A 20,383-nucleotide genomic window follows, 5' to 3' on the forward strand; every position below is an offset into this window, starting at 1 on the left:
AGAGGCTGAATCCATGGAAGGGCAACGGTGACGTTTGCCGCAACGGGAGCGGCTCAAAATTAGCGAAGGCGACGAATCACGCCCAAGCACGCCATCGACAACATCCATCGGATTTCTTCTCCTTCTCACATCGGATCCAAAATATGCTGAACAATCTACACCAACGAGGATCAACCGTCACATCCGTGGACTGACGCACTGCAGCAGCACTGGAAGCCTTAGAATTATTTGGACATCGGATCCTCGTCAATCAGCCGTAACCGTTGTAGAAAAAGCATCTACACGTCGCGTCCGGCTCGACGGTGAGGATTCCGGTCGGTCGCTACACACAGGTGTTGCACAAACTCCACTACACACCGACTGCGCGGGCATCCCAAACAACAAGGCCTGTCCTCCCGCTCGGGTTCCTGATCCGTCACCGGTCATCGTCGAATATCCTCGCCTCTTGCCCTGCCGAGACACGACCATCACCACCCAGCGCCACCGTCCACCCAAACACCACCATTGCATCGCATCCTGTACCACTGTTGCTTTTGTCGTGGACCGCTGCACACAATGAGGCCCTCTCCCTCTGCAAGCCTGCCTCACTTTGCCCACCGCCTCTTTCTCTAACAACTCGCCGTGTGCGACTCGACAAGATTAATCTCCTCATGAAGGCACCCCTTCGTAGTCCCACCCCTCCGACCCCTTCCGCCTCCTGCCTCTGCGGGACGTCCGCCGATTGGCTGCACACTTGATGAAGAAGGTCAGGGCGGCAAGGATGAAGACGATTATGGCAGCCACCGTGGGCACAATGACCAGCCGGTTCTCATCCGTGGCGTAGCTCGACGTGTACGGGCAATTGTTGCTGTACCCAACCACCCAGCACTGCGCAATGTCCAGGCTGTTCAAATTGACCCACAAGCTCGCATCTTGGTCATAGCTCTCCGGATGCGCCGCCACGTGTCTCCGAAGCTCCGCAAACAGGTAGCTGTTTTCGAGCCCTGAGCGCGGCGTGTCAAAGGTTGTGTTAGGCGGGCACATGGATTCGCCGTTGCGGTAGCCCTCGCTGGTGTTGCTGATGCGCCATTCGTACGGCTGCGAGCCGACGCGGCATGCGGCGTGATGTGTTTCGGTGCAGTCGGTCAGGACCCAGCGACCAACTGTCGACGTCTTCATAGTCGCACAGCGCATGTACGCTGCGTTTGAGGTGCTGCTGGTCAGGTTGCGCGGCTCACCCGCTGCCCAAGACCAAATCGCGCTCGTCGACACCCATTCGTACGGTTCGTAGTCCACATCCGCGCTGTCCGACAGTGTTTGATTGACCAGTGGGCTGATCCCACAAGCGGTGAGATTCGACACTGATGCTACGCTCAGGTTGTACGATTGTTCCGAGTTGACATCTGGTACCTGCGTGACCAGAGATATGGCCCACGACTGATTCAGCAATGGCTCCGCCGATGTGTTTTTTGCGTCAAACAGACATCCGCTGGTGATATTTCCCGAAGATGAATACGTGACATTTGTAGAAGCCATGAAAGTGTCGGTGGGGAAAATGGTGTCAGTGTCTTCTGCCGACTGGTATTCAGCCATCTGAGGGTCGACAGTGCCCAAGGATGCCAGCAAGCGGTAATGCTCAGGCCCAAATTCAAGAACAGCCTCGGTAGGCCAACCATCCGAGGTTGAGAGGTGGTCATTGTCGTTGCGTGTGGTCGTAAAATAAGCCAGAGCACTATCCCGAAAGAATTGATTCGAGAGCCAGCTCTGATTCAGGTCAAGCCGGTCGTTTTGCAGTTGCCTGGGCTTGTACAAATATGAAGACAAGTTTGCGTTGAGCATATTAGAAAGACTATTATTAGCTGAAGGCAGGTGGGAACTCGCTGGAGCCGATGCAGCGGTAGAAGATGAGGACGAAGCGGCGTGGATGTTGAGGGTCAAGTAAAGTAGAGAGGCGTGAATGGTATCAGAAGTGCTTTCCAAATAGTCCGCAAGAATCGACGTGATGGACGAAATGTCGAGCGTAGAGGAGCAGTTGTAGGCATCAACCTCGACGAGCGTCTCCCCACTTTGGTGCACAATCTTTGCAGGCGGGTGGGTGCTCGTGGCGCTTGCTGTGATAGTTCTTGTCGAGGTGGGAGATCCGGTCACAGAAGACGGGAGAGTTGATGTAGGCTCTTGTCTTCCAACCAGAGTCTTGTCGTCCATGGTCACGGAGATCAAGGAGGCCTCAGCAGACGTGGTTGCCGAACCCACGGCCGAGTCATCGTCGCTCGCTGCAGACTCTGGGATCTCGACAGGGCAAAGGCTCCAGATACCGCGGCCGGCGTCCCAGTAGAGGTCAACAAGAATCCGTCTGAAGCCTACCTCGAGCAGATTCGATAGGCATGTCTTGGCGGTCGTCTCTTTGTAATCATGATCTGAAAAGCATGCAGCAGCTAGAGAGACGGCGGGTTGGGTCACGAAATTGATGGGTACAAAAATGGAGAGATCTCGTTGTGACTACGCGGTGGTGTAAGCTCTACTGATTGATAAAGCATTGAAGAGATATGAAGAATTGGTGAGAGGATACAGAAGACAAAATGCGATGAAGGAACAAAGTCCTCTTGGTGGCATCAAAACATTCAGGACTCACCAGCCAAGCAATGCTCCATGGCGGAGGCAATTCAGTGCCTGAGGTGGGCACATACTGACTCGGAGCCGGCATTTGCCAGTGTGATGCTAAGAGGGGCTAGCGGAGCAGAATTGATGCGACGTTGATGTCACGTTTGCCATGCAAAAACATGTGCAGACATGTCGACGACTGGAGCTTCGGAATCAGGGGCTGTTTTCCTTGATAGATAACAATGCCGGATGCAACAAAGGCGGCTAAGACTGAAGCAGCCGGTGACGCGAGTCGAGAATGATTTGTGGTTCGAGAAGGGCAGAGTTGATGATGGCTTTGGGAAAGGTCAAACCTACTCGAGATGGAATCTGCAGTCAGTCGTGCCTGCCTGCCCTGCCCTCGGGAACGGGAACTCGGCACCACTGGGTCCCGGCGGCACCCGGCCGTGTGGACCGAGCCCGACCCCCGCCGGATTCGGCTCAGGTCGGTCGGCTCCCTGGCACGGCACCCAAACAACAACATCGCAACTGGACATCACCAACTCTGGTCAGTCAAAACTACATGACAAAACTGACAGCTCTAGTCGCATAACGGCAGGACCCCGCTGTAAGCTTGGGCAGGAGTAGATTGCAGCACTATTCTCTAGCGACAGAGCCAGGCACCATTGCCCCTGTTTTAGCGGCCAAGTCAAACCCACGTCGACAACCACTTCTTCATGCAAGAGACGCATCCATGCAAGGCCCACAAAGACGACGTCCTGCCCACTTGAGCTTGGTGAAGGACTAGCAGCAGCACTAAATCCCCGCATCTCCGCCAGCGCTCAGGCGTGGACGACTACGCGTAGAGCCACCAGCTGATCCATACTGGCGGATTGGGTACGTCTATCAAAAAACCAGCGCCCTTGGTCGCCACCACTCGGTTGTTGTTGCACTTTTGCATCAGTGAGCTAGCACTTTGGCGTCCTGATCGGTACCGCTCCATGGGCGAGCCCACACGACTCCACGAGACGCTTTCTCCGTGGAGCCGAGAGCGAACAACGACGACCTCGCGCGCCCATCGTGTCTCCCAGGACACCGTTTTTAGGGCCCACGCGGAGGTACCTGTAGGCGTTGCTGGCGCTGAACGGCGCGGCTACCGTCCTCCTGCCGGGGCCCATCGACGGTCCTCTCCGCGCCTGGCGACCGTTGGCGTTGCACTGGTCCGCTCGTTAGTCCCCTTCGTGACGTGCGCCGCCTCTGCCATCCCTTCCGATCACCTGAAGCCGGCATCAGGTGTGGCTATGACCTCGGAGCGCTCCCGGCTAACACTTCAACTCATCCTCCTCTTCCACCACGAGATCCTTCTCGTTGCGCCGGTGACAGAGCGCCGCACATGTAGTAGATTTCCTTCGTACGCATCGTGCTGACTCGGGGACTACTTGGGACAGTCACCACATCAGACGGTCCGCCTTCCGCCTGACAGTCGGCTATTGGCTTGATCCCTTTGCTCTGTCGTCATCAATATAGGGTAGTTGAACGCTCTATCGTTAGGAGAGGGCCCGGGAGGCGGTGTGTTCCATGGCGGCGCGTTGTGGAGTTCGGCAGCCACGGCCAAGGATCGAAGAATTGCGTCTCGTTTTCTCTTGCCCTTTCCTGTCTGCTTTCTCCATCTCCGGAGGAGGCTGAGTTGGTCAGCTGTTGGCAGAGAACCGCGGTACAATGAGCCCCATACGCCGCCTTCCATCGCGGGTCCTCTAGAGTAGACTGACGCGTAGGGATCGGACGGGAGCCTTGGAGCCGCTGCAAAGGCGTTGAAGACTCTGGAATGAAGGGAGTCGTGAGGGTCGTCATCGCCGTCCTAGGCTATGCAAAGTCTGTCAGCTCTGTTGTTCTCTCCTCCCCGAAATCCGGAAACGGACGGCAAAGTCGGAGGGAGCACCGGCAATTGCTTGACGTCAACGGCATGTGGGTGCTCTGGGGTGGTAGCTAGCTGGCAACGAAGGACCTCAGCTGGCTGGCAAGAGGGCAGACTCGCTGTCACTCGAGTCTCGATTGAGGCTGTCATGTTAGGTAATTATTGGACCAGAGTTTTGAGGTGGACCCGACTCTAGAACTTGCTCAACGGGCCGCCTTGACAGGGGACGGCCAAGAGCGAGCCTAGACTCAGGGTTCTGTCTGCGCTTGTGGGTGCTCCAAGAGGGCTGCCAAATTTTGTCCGTGACCCACATGAACAAGAGTTGTATGGGACATGTCCACTCAGACCTGCAGGTTATGGAGCGACGAATCTGCTTGAGAACGATCAGTCGCCTCGCCGCTTGATGCTTTGCAGAGACTGCGGCGACGTGGTCGTTCGGCTGCCTGTCGAATAGTGGGCGCTGTGGGTACCGGCTCCCCTGTCTGCGACGAGATCCCCTTGAAGACGTTCTCGACGTTCGCACGAAACGTGGAAATCGTGCTGGAGAGCCGTCCGTCCATCCGTCCGCCCCATCGACTTGCGCTGAATGCTCCACTCTCGCACTTGTCCGCTGTGTCGCGCGCTAGATTTGATTTGCTCACCGCCAATCGCGGCAGCACGACTCGTCTTCAATCGATCCAGCGTAGTCGGTGCATAACCAATCATCACGTTTGTATCGGTGGTAGCCCAGTGTAGAGGAACAGCCATTTCAATGTACCCGTTATATTCGTACAGCGCGAGACCAGATTCTCCAAACGCTTCGATCACTACTCCTTTTTGAGGTTCCCAATATTACCAACCGAAGGACAGACCCACCCAATCAAGCATCCACCAACGCCCGTTACCCATCATAGATTCATTCCGCCCACACCGTCCACCAATACGCTGCGACATTAAAGCATTAGAAAGCACAAAACTAGAAGCATGACTCTTGGCCCATTAGTCCTTGCGGAAGGGCAAAACTACAGTGCGACAGAATTACGGAGAATAGGTGGTATAGAGTGTGACAAGTGGCATTGAATTTTTGGTGTTCGAAAGAACAGTGCACATCGGACGTTGGGTCCGACGGCACGAAGAGGCAAACAAGTAGAAGCGCCAATGCTATGCAAACAACAACTCTCGCGACGTAAACCATAAGTCGGGAGGAAGACAGCGTCATCTACCTTTCCGTTCCAGATAATCCTTTTTTAGTTCAGAATGGATGCCACATTAATGGGCCTGCTGCCGCCGGGGCTCCTGGACTTCTCCACCAGGAAGCTTGATGCAGTGGATCCGCGTGGCGGGCTTGGTTGCCCGGTAATGGACATGCTGGGCAGGCGGCCTGGCTGCGTCAGGGATGAGAAGCTTGGAAGCTGCTGCTGAGGAGCGAAAGGCCCTGGCGAAGTGGAGCTGGTTGGGGGAGGCTCCACGGGCAGCGGCTTCGTGGCAGGGAAGCCTTGCGTCAGCAGAGGCAACGAGCGGTGTCCCATTTGCTGCTGGTAGTTGGGCTCCCTGAAGAGAGGCTGAACTTGGGTGCCTGGTGGACTGTGGGAGAAGCTGCTGTGAGGCTCAGGCAACCGCAGGACATCCCGCTTCCTATTCTCATCGGCCGAGTCTGATCGACGGAATGAGGGGAGTTGGTCGTCGTCTGTGATGGCGAAAGACGAGTCCCGGGGGAGGAAAGCCACGCTTGAGCGGCGACGCTCGTCCCTCGAACCGAGTAGTGGTGGGAGGGAGCGTTCAATCGGAGACCTGGACTCGACAGAGCCAGAGTCGGTCACGAGCGATGGTGCGCCATCCGCAGAGAGGATGGATTGACCAGACGGAGAAGGCACTGGGGTGTCGTAGGCTCGGGAGCCATAAGCGTGGCCGTGGATCGAAATGGGCGACGGGCGATGTTGGTGGTAAGAGTGGTAATGGTCGTTGATGTGGTGGTGTGGGTGTTGGAATGGAGTGCCGTAGTGGTTGGAGAGGGACGGCGCGCTGGAGGGGTGATGTTGATCACTCCTTCGCCTCTCCGACATCCTCCTTCTCCGGTTCTGGCCACCATTCCACCAGTTCTTGACAGCATTGTCGCTGCGTCCGTGGAGGCGTCTAGCAATCTCAGCCCACTTCTTACCCATCTCCCCGACCAAGCGCTCAATCAGCTGGCCTTCTTCGGGAGTGATGGGGTTATGGTTAAGGGTGGGCTTGAGGTTTTGGTGAAATCGTTCGCGGCACTGTTTTGGTGTTCGTGTACGGAGCATCTGCGAGATGCGGACCCAGTTGTTGGCGCCTTGCTGTTGGACAATTTGCAGAAGGTACTTGTCCTCTGCGGTGGACCACGGCCCACGACGAGCTGTGGAGGGCATGTTGATAGATGAGAAGACGAGGGACGAAGGCGAGGATGTAACAGCCAACAATCGAGGATTGGTACTGTTGGAGGTCCGGTAAGGTTTGAACAGTCGTCGAAAGAAGACAGTAGCGACTGAGCCTTGGAAGAGGTACAGGAGGGAGGTGGTTCCAAGAGAGGTTATTGCTTGGAAAGGGGTGTCAAGTGGACGTGATGTTGAGGTGTAGGACACGAAGGCAGAGTGCAGACGTGAGGTGGGATAAAAGAGACCGAGTGGAGATCAGAGGAGAAGACGGCGATAGGCTACCATGGCACTGGGAGGAGGGCAGGTGGAGGGTATATGAAGGGCACGGTAAAGACGTTGGGTCTCTGCACTGACAGGACAGGCCAACAGCGGTTCGGGAAGGGTGCGCGCCTGGCTGACTCTAGGGTCTCGGCAGGCTCTTGTGGATTTGACAGAGCGGACTGGGTTATTTGTCGTGCATGGCCCCCTTTGGGATGTGGTCCGCGCGGTGGGCGCTCGCTGGTGGATCCCCAGGACCCAGATCGGCGGGTAAGATGCGCAGATGTGCGACTGGGGTGCCATGGCATGCTACCGTCAGGGAGCGCCCTGCTCAGCACCGCCCCGTGAAACCGCCCGTCCCCTTGCGCCTGGCTTGAGACCAAAGCCCACAGGTGGAATGCTGGCTTGACCGCCTGATTCGTGCGCGCCGCCCCGAGTCAGCCAGCCTGCTGCCGTGCTGCCACGGGCTGCAGAACCCGGACAGCTTGCACATTGCCCGTAGCTAAGTATGCCCGCCTAAAGTCCCCTGTCAGCCAGAGAGAGGTGCAGTGCCGCCAGTTCGAAAACGGCCGGCAGGACGTGACCTTCGCAGGGACTTGGGCGCGCGCCCAGCATCCGCCCGAACCGCCAGTCCTGCTGTTGGGACCCTCGATGCGTTAGGTACAGTCAGGAAGCCATCGTCGTGTGGTTGGCCGGCGGCCGTTTGGTCTGGCCTACGTCGTCATGATATGGGGACGGTCCATCTGACGGCGGGCGAGCTAAGCCTGTCAAGGGTCGTTAGCGATGTGTCACTGGTAAAGCTGGTCTGTCAAGCTGGAGTCGGGGAGAATTGCCACCCATTACCAGCAATAGAAGGTCGTGATGGGCCAGTAGGTGGCGAAAGAAATTCAACCTGGGCATGGTTCAAGTCATCGCCGGCTCAGACGCAAGCGCTCGAATGCTCCTGGTAGTCGTTCTTTGGGAGAGAAGATCTCCTCTAAGTTCAAGGCAACAGGGGCTCGATCACACAACGCCTCTGCGCTTTCTGACTTGGCGATGGGGGCTCTCGTAGTGGGTGGTTGGATTTCTCTGACGCGTGTCGTGACTTTCGACACCACCTTGCGCTAGTCCTAAAGCGGAGATTTCTTTACAATACGGAAACGACGCTCCTGCTGACAAGTAACGTGCAATGTTCCTGCCGCAACCACGCGCGCTCTTTCCACCGTTGGCAAACGCGCCGAGACGAGACAGCTTGTTGTTCCTCCTCCTCATTAGCTACTCCCACAGCGTCATCACGTCCGTCGGTTGTTTCTAGCCCTGTCAATCAATCACACTGCGGTACCTTTCTTTTTCCCTCGGACCAGACCATCGCCCGTGACCGTCAGTCATGACCAACAACCACGACTTGCACAGCGCTCGCGCCACGGCCTGCCCGACCGCCGCCGCAGACCATGGATGGCCATGACCACATTCAGCCATGGTCCTCGTGCCCTCGCTCGAGCGAGCCTCTCCTGGAAGAGGCGCTCACTGGGAAATCCAGCTCTCCAGCATCCTAGCAGCAGCAACAGCAGCCGTTACACTACGCCTACTCCGGTGGTGGACGAGAGAGTGCGAGGAACGGCTCGAGTCATGGACCTTCCTTTCTCCCAAGCCAAGCAAGCAGGCTCTTCCTCACCAGGGCGACGGCCGCCGACGCGAGATCGCGGGATCGGGAATCTGGGAAGGCCTGACGAAACCTGACGGATCCTCCGCAACTCGCGTTTCGCCCGCAGTGGATCCCCTGGTCTTTTGCCTCTCGACATGGCTCCTTGCTCCTGGCACTCGCTGTTTTTGGAAGCGACTCAGCTCTTGTCAACGGCCGCCACCCCATGCCACTGATCAATTATTCCACCCAAGTCTGCTCCCTACTCGGCCATGGTCGGCGCAAAAATCGGCCTGTTACGCCTTCTGACAAGGGCTGTCATCCTCCTCGCTTGCACCCAAAGCCTGAGAGTATTGATTTTACATGCTTCCCTTGGGCACCCACGTCCCCTCAAAAAGTCTCGCTGTGGAGACGGTGATACTGGGTTGCTTCCTGTACGAGACTACCTGAAGCGCAATTATAGCAATGTCGACCTTTGCGGCGTTATGGGTTGTCGCAGCGCCCTGGGGCCTTGCGCCTTGAACAGCTCCACTCCCGGCCCACGTACGCCTCACGCCTGGCATTCGGGGCAACGGTGAGCTGCACGCCGCGACACCCAATGACCAAAGTATAGGGAACCTCGCAGCTGAAGGCCAGGGTCAGAGACCGAGGCTTGGTGCATGGAGTCGAGGCGCACGCTATTGTGGAATCTCACCCAATTCACGCCGGATTCTTTCCATTTCTGCCTCTTGGATAGGGATCAGCAATCTATCGTCGCCATTTCAGCCTCTTGATCAAGGAAGAAGGAGATTGTCATGTCCGGAGCCCATTCATTCTCTCTGCCCAAGGACAGACCCATTGTGTCACAACATGGCCCAGCGTGCCCGGACCGTGGGTGCGACACGCGTGCAGGCGCCAATTTCCGGTCAACAAGAAAAATGCAGAGCATAGCAGTCATTTCCTTGTCTGGGAAGAAGGCCCCTACAATTTGGCAGCAACGCCCGTACCACGCGGCATGCAAGCAATTGTCGAGGAGTGGGCCTGAGAGGCGCGTTCGTGAGAGGCGCGTTCACAGTGGGAGACGAAAGAAATGTTAACTCCTGCAAAAATCGCTTTTGGCACCAAGCTGAAGACCAAATTACCAAGTCAAGATGTGTGTGTACAGGGAGCATTCAAACACCTGACCGACTAAAGACTCGGACGTTTGAGCTCAAAAGGATAGCTACGGGGAGCATTCAAGCATCCCGGCGCCGCCTTGGAGACATTTCTTTTGCGACCCACTGTGCGTCCGCTTTGCGGGCCGGTTGGGTGAGTGCAGCAGGACTTGAGACGTGGGCGAGGCACAAGATTAGATGGCGAATGTACAATGCTGCTCCAAGTTTCTTCCTGTGCCTTGGAACAACGGTCGCCCCGACAGTTTGCTGACGGCGCCCAGGTCTCTGATGAAGGTGTCGGTTCCGTTACAATGTTTCAATGCGCCAACAACGTCGACAAAGTTTGTGTAAGAGGAGGACGGAAGACTGGTGAATTATTGGTGGTGGTGCCTGGGGCAGAAGCGACGTCAAGATGCGCCAACCAAGAGAGACGTGTAGGCGCTGGCCCGTCGTGTACAGCTCCCGCGGCCGTCGCTCGAGTAACGGGGCGGGCGGCGAGGGTGCAAGGGTTTGGCGGCATTCCTCGCATCCAGCGCTCATCAGTCTCACGCTCGGGCATGTCGGGCTTTGTCGGAAGCATCAATCTTTCTCTTTGGAAATGGAGACGATGCCGCCGCCCTTGCTGGAGAAGGTGGAGGCAAGGGAAGTCTCGCACAGAAGTTGTGTTTGCGTGCTGACCGTTTCCAGAATAATCCGACGAATGGGTAGCGAGGCGGCGAACGGTGAAGCGCCAAGGCGATGACGGAGGGCCCGGGCGTATAACCAGGCGGGCGGGATGGATCATGTTGGTGTTTTCTTTTTCGTCAGAGCCGGCGTCTATACGAGGGTCGACGTTGCCCTCAGGCCAGCAGTAGTGGATCACAGCAATATGAAGAGGTGGACCAGCAGCAAGCAGGAGCAGCAAGCAGCAGCAACACAACAGACGCGGCAGCAAGCGGCGCAGTGGGTATGCTGCGGGAGCGGGCGGCGAGGTGACGGCACCCACGGCGGCGGGCGCCATGTCCATGTCACATTGACTGGGATTGGTAGCCAAAGAGGCCCAGGGGCGTGGCTCATGGTGCGATTGACGCGCTAGCCGCTCCGGGAAGCTTGGCCGTGTTCCCGTTCGCGCGGACCCACTGGCCACCATCATGATGGTGGTGATGGTGTTTATGCGTCTCCTGCCAGGCGTCTTCTCCTGCTCGGAAATCTATGTGCTACGCCTAGGGCCGACGTTTTTCTTTTGTTCTCAGGGCGGACCCACTTCTACACTTTTACCTACATCGCGAGTACCTGGCCGTTGTTCTCTCTGTGCGACGTCTCGCGCCTTCGACCTTCCATTCTGGCGCGCCCCTGCTTACACGACCACCACCGGTCAACCTTGGGCGGTGCATGACCACGTCATGGCGATACAGGTGGTGGGAATCAGCTCTCAGGCCCGCCAGGCCCTCGGAACTGACCCAGCGCCGGAGGATACAGATCTCAGATCGGCTACTTCGGACGCCCGCATCGTTTGCACGCCTCAGCTCCAACCCTGTCGTGTGCCACCTCGACCATAATGTATCCTGTCAACTGGAATTTCAGTAGAGTTGCGGTGCCTGGCCTGGCCCCCTAGCTGGAGTTGTTGAGTGCCTGAGTGCCTGACTGGTGCCCGGTGTCGCATGTCAGGCATTATCCTTCACCAGTTCCAGCCCACGGCCCATCTGAAGCGTCCAGTCTCTGAGCCGTGCGCCGTAGCCGTCCGTTGGTCTTGCGCAAGCCACGATTCGCAATGTCCCCTCAATTCGACAGACGTCCTGCAGATCCCTTGCAAGGATGCCGATATGACCAGACTCCGAGGCTTGGTAGAAAAATCGTTGCTCATACCATCAACCAACTGAGAAAGAAGAGCCACAAACGCATGAGAATTTTCTATCCCAAAAAGCACGCGTCTAGGAAGGCATCAAGCCCTTCAGACACATTGTAGACCAGAATTCCCGAAGCCTCCGGGCAGTGTTACAGGGAGCAGTCAAAGTTGTGCGTGCCACGAATTTTGCTACCAGGCCTGCTCTCAGCAAAAAAGAAATCATCGTTCTACGCTACTACAAGTACCTCCACCGACGGCGATAACGCTGCGCCGCTAGGCACGTACGATACAGGCACAGGCACAGGCATAGGCATTTACTGCAGCCAGCATCACCGGCCGGTCCACCGTTCGCCCCTCGCTTGCAGGCAAGCACCCGTCCCGTCAACAACGGGCATGGATATGCCACCCAATTGCAAAGGCCTCCCACTGGCGCACTGCTACAACCTCCAGTCACACAATGCACATCGTCAATCTCGCCTATCTCAGACCCCAAACTTGGGTGGGTCAAGATTTCGCCCAGCCCTGCCTTCTACTGCGACTGATCGTGTTCGCGCGCGCTCCAGCTTCCGTCATTTCGCCCCTCGTCTCCACCTTTGGGCTCTCAGCTGAAGCCCTCGATGATTTTTTCCCCTCATATTCCATGCTCCAGCAGGGTCCAAACAGCCCCAGCGCGGCCCGAGCTGGGTCAGCTGTTTGGTCCTTGACAACTTGGCGGGCCGAGCTCGCACGCACGCCGGACCTACCCCCGTTTGGGCTCTGCTCTTTGATGTCGCTGGCTAGCTGACTGACTGCTCCTCCCGCCGCCGCTGGGTCCGCTGCGTGCTGATGCTGCTCTCCCGGGACGAACCCCGTCCTGCAACCTCTTTGGAGCAGCGGACCAGCGCGGTGCACCCAACGGCCACTAGCACGGAAAAGGCAAGGCAGGACTTCTTCCTATGCAGCCCTCATAGCCCATCACATTGTCCGAGCCCGCGCAGATGTCGGGCGCGATTTCCGCCGCAAACTGCAAATGCACAGATGGACCACGATCATCGCGCACTAATCATCAGGATCACGCTAGGGCAGATTCTCGTAGAAAAACCGTAAACCTGAGGCAATTACTCGAGGGCATGGGCATAAGCAAGACGATGCAAGAGCGTCCAAAGCTTTTCTCGCCACCCTGGTGCTGGTCCTTGAACTCGGTCCCGGTCCGTCATTGCCCCTGTTTGGGCATCTTGACTGCCCTCGACATGGACTACTCGAGCATAGCGGGAAACTGGAGACAGGACTGTTGCGTCAGACTGGCCGTTTAAAACAACCCTGACCCACTAGTCTTGAGATTCGGTTATTTTTGGCAGGTGCTTGTTCTCATCTTTCACCTTCGACTGAAGTTTCGTTGCCAGCTGACTGCGAGGAACTAACCTCCGGTCCAAATGCTCCACCCATATTGATTTGAACGACTCCATCGGTCTCGGCGTGGCTGTACTCATGGTTTGAGGATATTAATGCAGCGCAGTTATGATTTGGGAGTCCAGCGCATGGATCATGACGTTTGAGACCCCTGCCTATGTCTATCTGAGACAGACTAGATCAGCCGGGCAGGGCCCCTACTATTTCGGGACGTCCTTTTTGGCCCTTCATGCTGGACGTTAAGCTTACCCCCGGCTGGATGGACCTATCTGGATCTTCTTTAACCTTCGAGACGGAGAGTTTCTCAAGCCTCAGGCAGTCACATCCACTCGAAGTGGAGCCCCGTCATCGTAATCCGTATTCAACGACGACAGTGATCAGGCATTGAGAGAGTACAGAGAGCGGTCGGCTGTAATGAGTGAAACCCCCCGAAATCTTCGCGCTTCGAAAGAGGGTAGCAGATGGGGGCCAAAACATTTGCTCTCCATTGCTCCTAAACCGCGCAGAACAACACCAAACACCAGGACTCGAAAACCCGAAAGCGGGCGCGGGTTGCCTTATGACATCACCTGCTTCCAACTCATTGCTGACTGCTATTCATGTTTCGCAGAAGGCGGTGGTCGAGAACGGCGGCTGTGCAGCAGTCAGCAATCGACACAGCATCAAACCGCGTTCAAGTTGTACATGCAAAACCGCCGCTCGGCCGTTGCAATATAGTTGAACTTCCAATCCGCTCACAGTTGTGAGATTGACCTGCTATACCCTGCCAGCCCTGTTGCTACCAGCCGCGTTCTGGAGGGATACAGTCTGTAGGGCCGTAGCGGTTGCGTCCGCGGCAGGGTAGGAGCTCTGCCTTGTGCGACCCAAAATGGAAACATTCGAATGGCGACTCTGGCCCAAGGTACGCTGGATGATAGGAAGTATTCGAGGGTATCTGCACTAGATCCTACGTATTTCCAATCACTCGTCCACTGGGATAAAGAGTGCAAAGGCTTACTTAAGAGTGTCGCACTAATGAACTTGCCCATGCTTGGGCGCAAAACACTTCAAGCAGCCGCATCGCACAACCACGCCGAGGCCGCCATGCCCAGCCAAGAGAACGCCGTTGCGTTGAGGTCGGCCACAAGAACAAAGTTTTGGAATTTTTCCTACTCCTTGTCGACTATCCGCCCCATATTACAGCAGAACGAGGCATCGGTCTAGAGAATTGAAGGATTAACAAAGTTGAGTGTCACGGCTAGCCTGCCGGCTTCCCCCCGCTGAACCCATGATACAGAAACGTCGATTCAGATTACCGCTTTAGTAGAGTACGACGGTCCAAGCGATCTCGAATGCGCCATCATGCCAAACGCTGCCTCACCATCCCACCATCCGTCTTACCGTGTTTCCATTCCTGCCAACCTCCTTTGTTCATCAAACCGTCGACCTTTCTAACAGTTCTGCGCGTCCTACTCAGCCTATTGTCATCAGCATTAGCACCACACCAATGTCTCCGCTTTGTCAGGAGTGTAGTGAGAATGACATTCAGAGGGAGAAATTGGTAGAGACTGCGTTGCATGCGCACAACACAGATCCACTGGCTGTCAGCATCAACAGCGTACGGCGTCTCTCCCGCACACCTTCGTCACCCGCCATCCTTCCGCTTTCCGCCTCTGCCGCCCGTCCGTTGTCAGCATCCTCCGCGTTCCCTCCCTACATCGACAACCCTTTTTCAGATGTTTTGTTGCCCTACCTGGCGCAAATCAGAAGCTGACTAGATCATTTCATCCAAATCATGCAGCTACCGTGAGTGGAAACCTGCATCAAGCATGATCCTCACCCCTTTGATTTAACGTTCAATACAGGCAATGGGTGCTCAATGTCCTAGTGCGTGAACCTTTCTCCCTAACGGTTGGGACCATCCAAGGTCGATGTCCAAACCTGGATTTTTGGATGCTCTAGGACCGAACCGTGCATTCCAATATTATAACCCCGTTCTTACACAAGTGCATTATCCTGTCCCTTTCTGCTCCATTTGTCTTGTCCCGTTCAAACAGGACAATCGCTTGCACGCCGTACTGCAATTTTGACAGCCTCGTCGTTGTCGGGAAGTTCGCCAGCCGCGGCGTTAGGTTGATGGGGGCAGGGGTCTAGGGTCCTATCCTGCTCGCAGTAGTTGTGAGGGGGAAGAGCAGCCAAGGGTTGATAGCTTTCGCTTCGAATCGTCGTCGAGTTCTCCTTGTTCTTCAACCAGAGCAAGACTACCCGCGGCTCAGTGTGCTTACAGCACGTGGGCACCCCCGGATGACATTCTCCTCAGGCGCTGGCAGGCATGGGCGCCATTCCATTCTGACTGATTCACCTAGGGAGGAAATATCACGCTATCTCAACAATACAAAGCCGACTGAACAGTTCGACAACATGGATTTTCCACCAATTCGAGCTGCCTGGGCTAATAGTCTGGTACCTGTGCATTTGCAGCACGCCAATGCATCAGCGGAAGTAGGTACGACAACGGCGCCCGCTGGTGCCTGACGCGGCAATTTATACTAGCCTCAGGCACGCACACATGGCACGGCTTTTCTACCACGCCCTGCCATGCCTCCCTTGTCACTTCCGGCTTGTTAGAAGATCGCACCCTAGCCGACTATGTGGCCTCAGTTGTCCCTCTTCGCTCCCTCCCGCTCCCTCCCGTCGGCTCGTTTGTCGCCCCGGCGGCTGGCGGTAGGGAGGTCGCTTGTCAACAATCTACCTAGCTGACGAGCACCCAGAGATGCTATCAAGCTACCCGACCAACAAACGGCAGCCGGGCGGAACGTTGAACCAAACACGCAGCGGGCAGGGACAAGTGAGCAGGTTGCTGACGTTGTCTATGAGGTTCAAAGGCATGGAAGATGGGGACCGTCAGATCAAGGCCACATGGCTACGCCTGACCGTTGGTTCACCTCTTTCTGGGATGCGCCACGCTCACCCTGTACTGAATGCGGAAGCCATGGGCACTGTGGACACAGCAGATTTTGCGGTCGTGCATGGGGGGAACATCAACACCGACAAACAAAAATCTAGATCGTGTTCGTAAATCTGCGGCCGTTAAGCTTAAAACCCGGAGAAGGACGGTCAGGCAGACAAGCAGGCAGGTAAACAAAATCCAGGGGGTTCAACCGCGTTCTCATGGGCAGTCAAGTTGAATATTTTTCGCGATCTTTTGGGGACGGGGACTGGGGGGAGAGTGGAATGAGGAGGAAGTGAGGGGCGGGCAGCAAGGTTAAGGTGTCTATGATATACGACGGGAAGTACAGAGTAAGTCGAGGGTTGAAGTGGTTGATTTGATGCTCCCGTCCGGGGGAGTGCGGGGGTCCGGGTACGTGCGCGGGTGAGTAAGGCTGCGGTCGAGCGGCGGCGCAGAGCTGAGGGAATTAGGTAACCTTGGTTGAGAGATGTCCTCCTTGTGAATTCGACACTGACTCTTTCAGGTAGGATTGAGCCTCTGCTGGTGGTGGTTGATCATACCAAGGCATGTCTCTTGCATCGCTCATAACGACCGATGCCACTGAGGCGTCACTGTCCCTCTTGTGAATGTCTAAGCGAGCAGCTGCAGAACCAAGCCTCCGCGTCTTGCGAACCCGTCAGGTAGTTACCAAGCACACGTTGAACCTTTCTCTACACGCCAACGCCGCCAAAACTCAACTCCAATTCCATCGACCCTTACCCGCGAGCCCGTCTCTTGGTCTCCCTGCTGATTCGGCACCAAAAAGCACCGTCTGTCCGTGCCTGCTGTAGTTGCTCGGTACCTTGGAGCCCACCAAGCCCAAGAGCCCAATTAGGCAACTAACGCATCCCGCGGACCGGCGATGCTTCTCCTTTGAGCACGCGGCTACTGGCTGAAGAGGGATCATGCCATCTCGCGGGCCGCCGCTGCTGGCGTTGGCGGGTTCCGTTTGGCCATGCATGGGGGACGGATGTGATGGATGGGGAGGCATCGTGTCAGTTTCTGTCGTGCTTGGGAGAAGGGGTTGACGGATCGGTAAAAGAGCAGCGGCATCGAACTGCCATGAAGGCATGCATGTGGATAGGTAGGCGAGCATGCCATGTCCAAACTAACCGCAGAGGCTCTGGTGGCGTGTGTCACGACTTTCCCCATTCATCTACCATTATAGGGTAATACACCATCTCTCCCCTATCCTGTCATCCAAGGGAAGTCTAGTCTATTTTAAGCAAAAGTGGTTGGTAGTCAGGGAGAGCAGTTACTGCGTTCAGAGCACGTTGCGAAATTGCATGAGTGTCGGCTGGAGCAGCGGGAAGCCGTTTGGTGTCTAGGGGATGGAGAAGGAGGCTGAATGACAGCTGTTCCGCACGGAGCGGAGCGGACAACAATCAAGGCCGGGCTAAGAGACGGTTTTGCGGTGCGGAGTCACGTTGTTGCCCTCAAGCTCTTTGCAGTTGATGTGGTAGTTTCTCTGGAAATGGGCAGAGAAGACATATGCGGTCAATGTTTTGTTTTCTTGTTTGCCTTAATGCCGCATTGGGCTTTATGGTTGCTTGTCGGAAGCTTGTCAAAATTCTGGCAGTTGAAACCGGTGCTTGGTACCACTGCGGAAGCGACGCACGGTGACTACTGTTTGTTGGAAGATTTGTTCTTTCTCGCAATTGCTATCTTGTGTTTTCGAACTCTCCCAAAACGAACCTTCTTTCAATCGCAACTATTTTCGACTTTGAGCCCGTCGAGCCTTTGAATTTGTCATCAGTGAATCTTTTGGTCTTTGCTGCAAAAAATGACTGCAACATCGAGTCAAGGCAAACGTTCAGAGTTTGCCTCACGAAGCTTTATTCCGCATTCTCTCGAATCTGTGCCTGCATCACCGATCTTCAGACCCAAGTAGCTATTTCTAGTAGTAAGTCGGCCCTTGTGGATTGCATAGACGTCTTTCTCTAACTCCTCGCAGGACCAACTTACCGCTGGATAACCAACGCGACAGGTCATTTTTTGAGGTAGCTTTAAGCTCGGTCGCCCGGCGGCGAATACGAGGAGATCGGTCGTCCAAGAAGAGATCTAATTTCACCTGGCCAGGGCGGCGAGAGATAGCCGTTGGCAACCCAGGTCCATGGGTTCGTTCAGAATCAGTCCACGTCGGCTGGCCCGGATGTCCACAAAGGGAACGAGCGAAACAAAAGGCCGCATGAAGAAGAAGCATTCAAGATGCATTAGTCTCTTGCACAAAAGATTCGCCAAGCTTCTCTCAGCTTCAGTTTATGACCGACCTCTGTGCAAACAAAGTGTGGAGATTTTTTAGAGCGTTTCAAGTCACTTCATCCGCCGGCGGAAATTCGCCCTGGCTCTTCGACGACTGGCTGCCTCGAATGTGACCGGACTGCAGCGACTGGTGGGTGCTCGACTGCTCCGGTGCTGCTGCTGTGCGACTCAACGGGCAACCCGCAGCATCGCCCGCCTGGCCCACGTCCGCGCCATGCCTGTCCTTGACGCCATCGGCTGCATCCCTCGGCCAAGACGCTGCATGCTTGGTTGAATCTTCTCCGCCTACAGCATTGGTTGCCTTTGGCCCAAGGCCTGCTCCATCACGTCGACAGTGGCCATAGCACGCTGCCGCGTCTTCTTGAGACAACATGATGGCGAAATCTTACGATGTGACAAGGGCACACCCTTGAGGACTTGTCATCCCAACGGCTATCCAAACCCTAGGTTGGCAGCCCGGTAGTTGAACTAACATGCCCGGATTTTCTAGGGGCATTTATCGACGAGATCTTATCCTACAGATCCAGTGCTAATTACTTTGGCGCTAGCAAGCCGCGGTATTGGCGCGGGCATCAGTCTCCGAACATGAAGAGACTTCTGGCTGGATTCTGGACACAGTGGAACGCAAAAGAAATGTCAACTCAAGGCGGTGCCGGGGTGCTTGAATGCTCCTCGTATACACAAGCCTTGACTACCGTCGTTTGGTACGCGGCGACCAAGTCCGAGAGAATGAGCATGGAAAGCATTCGCGCACCCCGCATTGGAGTTGACATCCCTTTCGTCCAACAATGTGCGGAAGCTTACCAAGATCCATCCAACCCGTTCAGGTCCAAATTCTTGAAAGGATCTATTCCCGATTACCTTCACGTCAACTTTAACTTTGGAAGATCACCCATTCCAGATCCGTGGTAGCATGCATATACAAAGCCCAGAATAGCATCTCAAAGTTGCCGCACTAACCGCAGCTTGCTGTCTGGGAGCCCAAGTTGACGACGATGCATTCCTCCACCAGATCCCGAGCTATCCACGGACTGATCACTGTGGGGAGCGTCATGATCCTTCACTTCGCGATGGACGAGGATCTATACGGTGTATCAGGTGCGCCTCAACGCCAACCACAGCCTTGACCAGTCTGCCCGACTGCACTGCTTTGTTGAGCTTCAAGGGCACTTTGCCAGTTCGCGCTACATGCAGTCCCGCGGGCCCATCCATGCTCTCACATGATTAAGACTTTTCCCTCTGGTCGAGGCCACGGACGCCTCGACGGCCACTGACACATCCACTCAGGCAGTTTGCGTCAGCATGCGTCCCACACGAGTTCCGCGGAGCAAGAGGTGAATGGTTCTTCCCCTTGGCCTGCGACTATTGCGCAAGTGTGGCAACTCACGCACTCAGGACGCCGGACGGACAGCCACTTGCTGTGGGACGATGTTCGCATGGCCATGGGCACGAGAGATGCGAGTCTTGTTTCGGAACGGCGAGGCGCAACCAGAACTCCAGTGGTGACAAGCTGGTCGCACAGTCATCCGCAGAGCATTCCCCATGCGGTAGTCGAATCCCAAAAAGCAAAGAAACGAGGAATAGCACAGCGCCTACACCACCCACCACCTATCGCGCCAAAGCTTCCCCTCTGGGTCGATCGGCTTCTATGCAAGCTTTGATGTTGATCAGACCACCCATTTGTATTTCTCCTCAAATGGTCGCCAACATGGCGATTCGCTGGCTGAGACGGCTGTCCTTTGAATGATTGGGCAAATGGCCGTATGCTGTACGACATCGTGCATCCGCCGCTGCCCGTCTGTTGGCTAAATTTCACAGTTCATGGCTCATCCGCCAGCAATGCAATTAGCCGGCGCTCTTGCATGTCTCAAAGGCCAACGGTCATCACCGTTCAGCAGCCTCGTCCAGCGGCCAGCTGCACCACCGCAATCTTGACTCTGAAATGAGGCAGCCCTCAAGACACCTTCCACACAAACTTGGCCCCCGTGCTGCACACCATCTCAGACACCAGCACTCCTCTTCCATTTGAAATCCAGAGAGCGGATTTATCCGTTTGTAAACAAGTTGCTTATAGACAG

The 20,383-nt window shown here is 55.9% G+C and overlaps 5 protein-coding genes across 5 annotated transcripts; all 5 read right to left on the reverse strand.

Moving 5' to 3' along the window:
- BKA78DRAFT_320295 (uncharacterized protein) lies at positions 1 to 743 on the reverse strand (the record flags this gene model as incomplete). Its single annotated transcript, XM_066888940.1, has 1 exon — positions 1 to 743. A coding segment is annotated over exon 1 (260 nt), but the record flags the coding sequence as incomplete, so codon positions are not given.
- On the reverse strand, positions 649 to 2,683 carry BKA78DRAFT_297690 (uncharacterized protein; the record flags this gene model as incomplete). The annotated part of the gene is made up of 2 exons (XM_066886800.1): positions 649 to 2,478; positions 2,612 to 2,683. The coding sequence occupies 2 exons, from the start codon at positions 2,681 to 2,683 to the stop codon at positions 649 to 651; spliced, it is 1,902 nt and encodes a 633-aa protein (XP_066741888.1).
- Positions 2,684 to 6,543: 3,860 nt separating this feature from the next.
- On the reverse strand, positions 6,544 to 6,843 carry BKA78DRAFT_254954 (Homeodomain-like protein; the record flags this gene model as incomplete). Its single annotated transcript, XM_066884950.1, has 1 exon — positions 6,544 to 6,843. A coding segment is annotated over one exon (300 nt), but the record flags the coding sequence as incomplete, so codon positions are not given.
- A 3,018-nt stretch (positions 6,844 to 9,861) lies between these two features.
- BKA78DRAFT_320306 (uncharacterized protein) lies at positions 9,862 to 11,409 on the reverse strand. The gene has a single exon (XM_066888941.1). It carries the CDS (start codon positions 10,991 to 10,993, stop codon positions 10,178 to 10,180), a length of 816 nt encoding a protein of 271 aa, XP_066741890.1. The 5' UTR covers positions 10,994 to 11,409; the 3' UTR covers positions 9,862 to 10,177.
- A 6,327-nt stretch (positions 11,410 to 17,736) lies between these two features.
- Positions 17,737 to 18,332, reverse strand: BKA78DRAFT_320311 (uncharacterized protein). The gene has a single exon (XM_066888942.1). The coding sequence runs from the start codon at positions 18,244 to 18,246 to the stop codon at positions 17,941 to 17,943; it is 306 nt and encodes a 101-aa protein (XP_066741891.1). The 5' UTR covers positions 18,247 to 18,332; the 3' UTR covers positions 17,737 to 17,940.
- Positions 18,333 to 20,383: the final 2,051 nt, after the last annotated feature.

This window comes from Phyllosticta capitalensis (genome assembly GCF_038381095.1).
Source record: "Phyllosticta capitalensis strain CBS 128856 chromosome Unknown BKA78scaffold_8, whole genome shotgun sequence".
NCBI lineage: Eukaryota > Fungi > Ascomycota > Dothideomycetes > Botryosphaeriales > Phyllostictaceae > Phyllosticta > Phyllosticta capitalensis.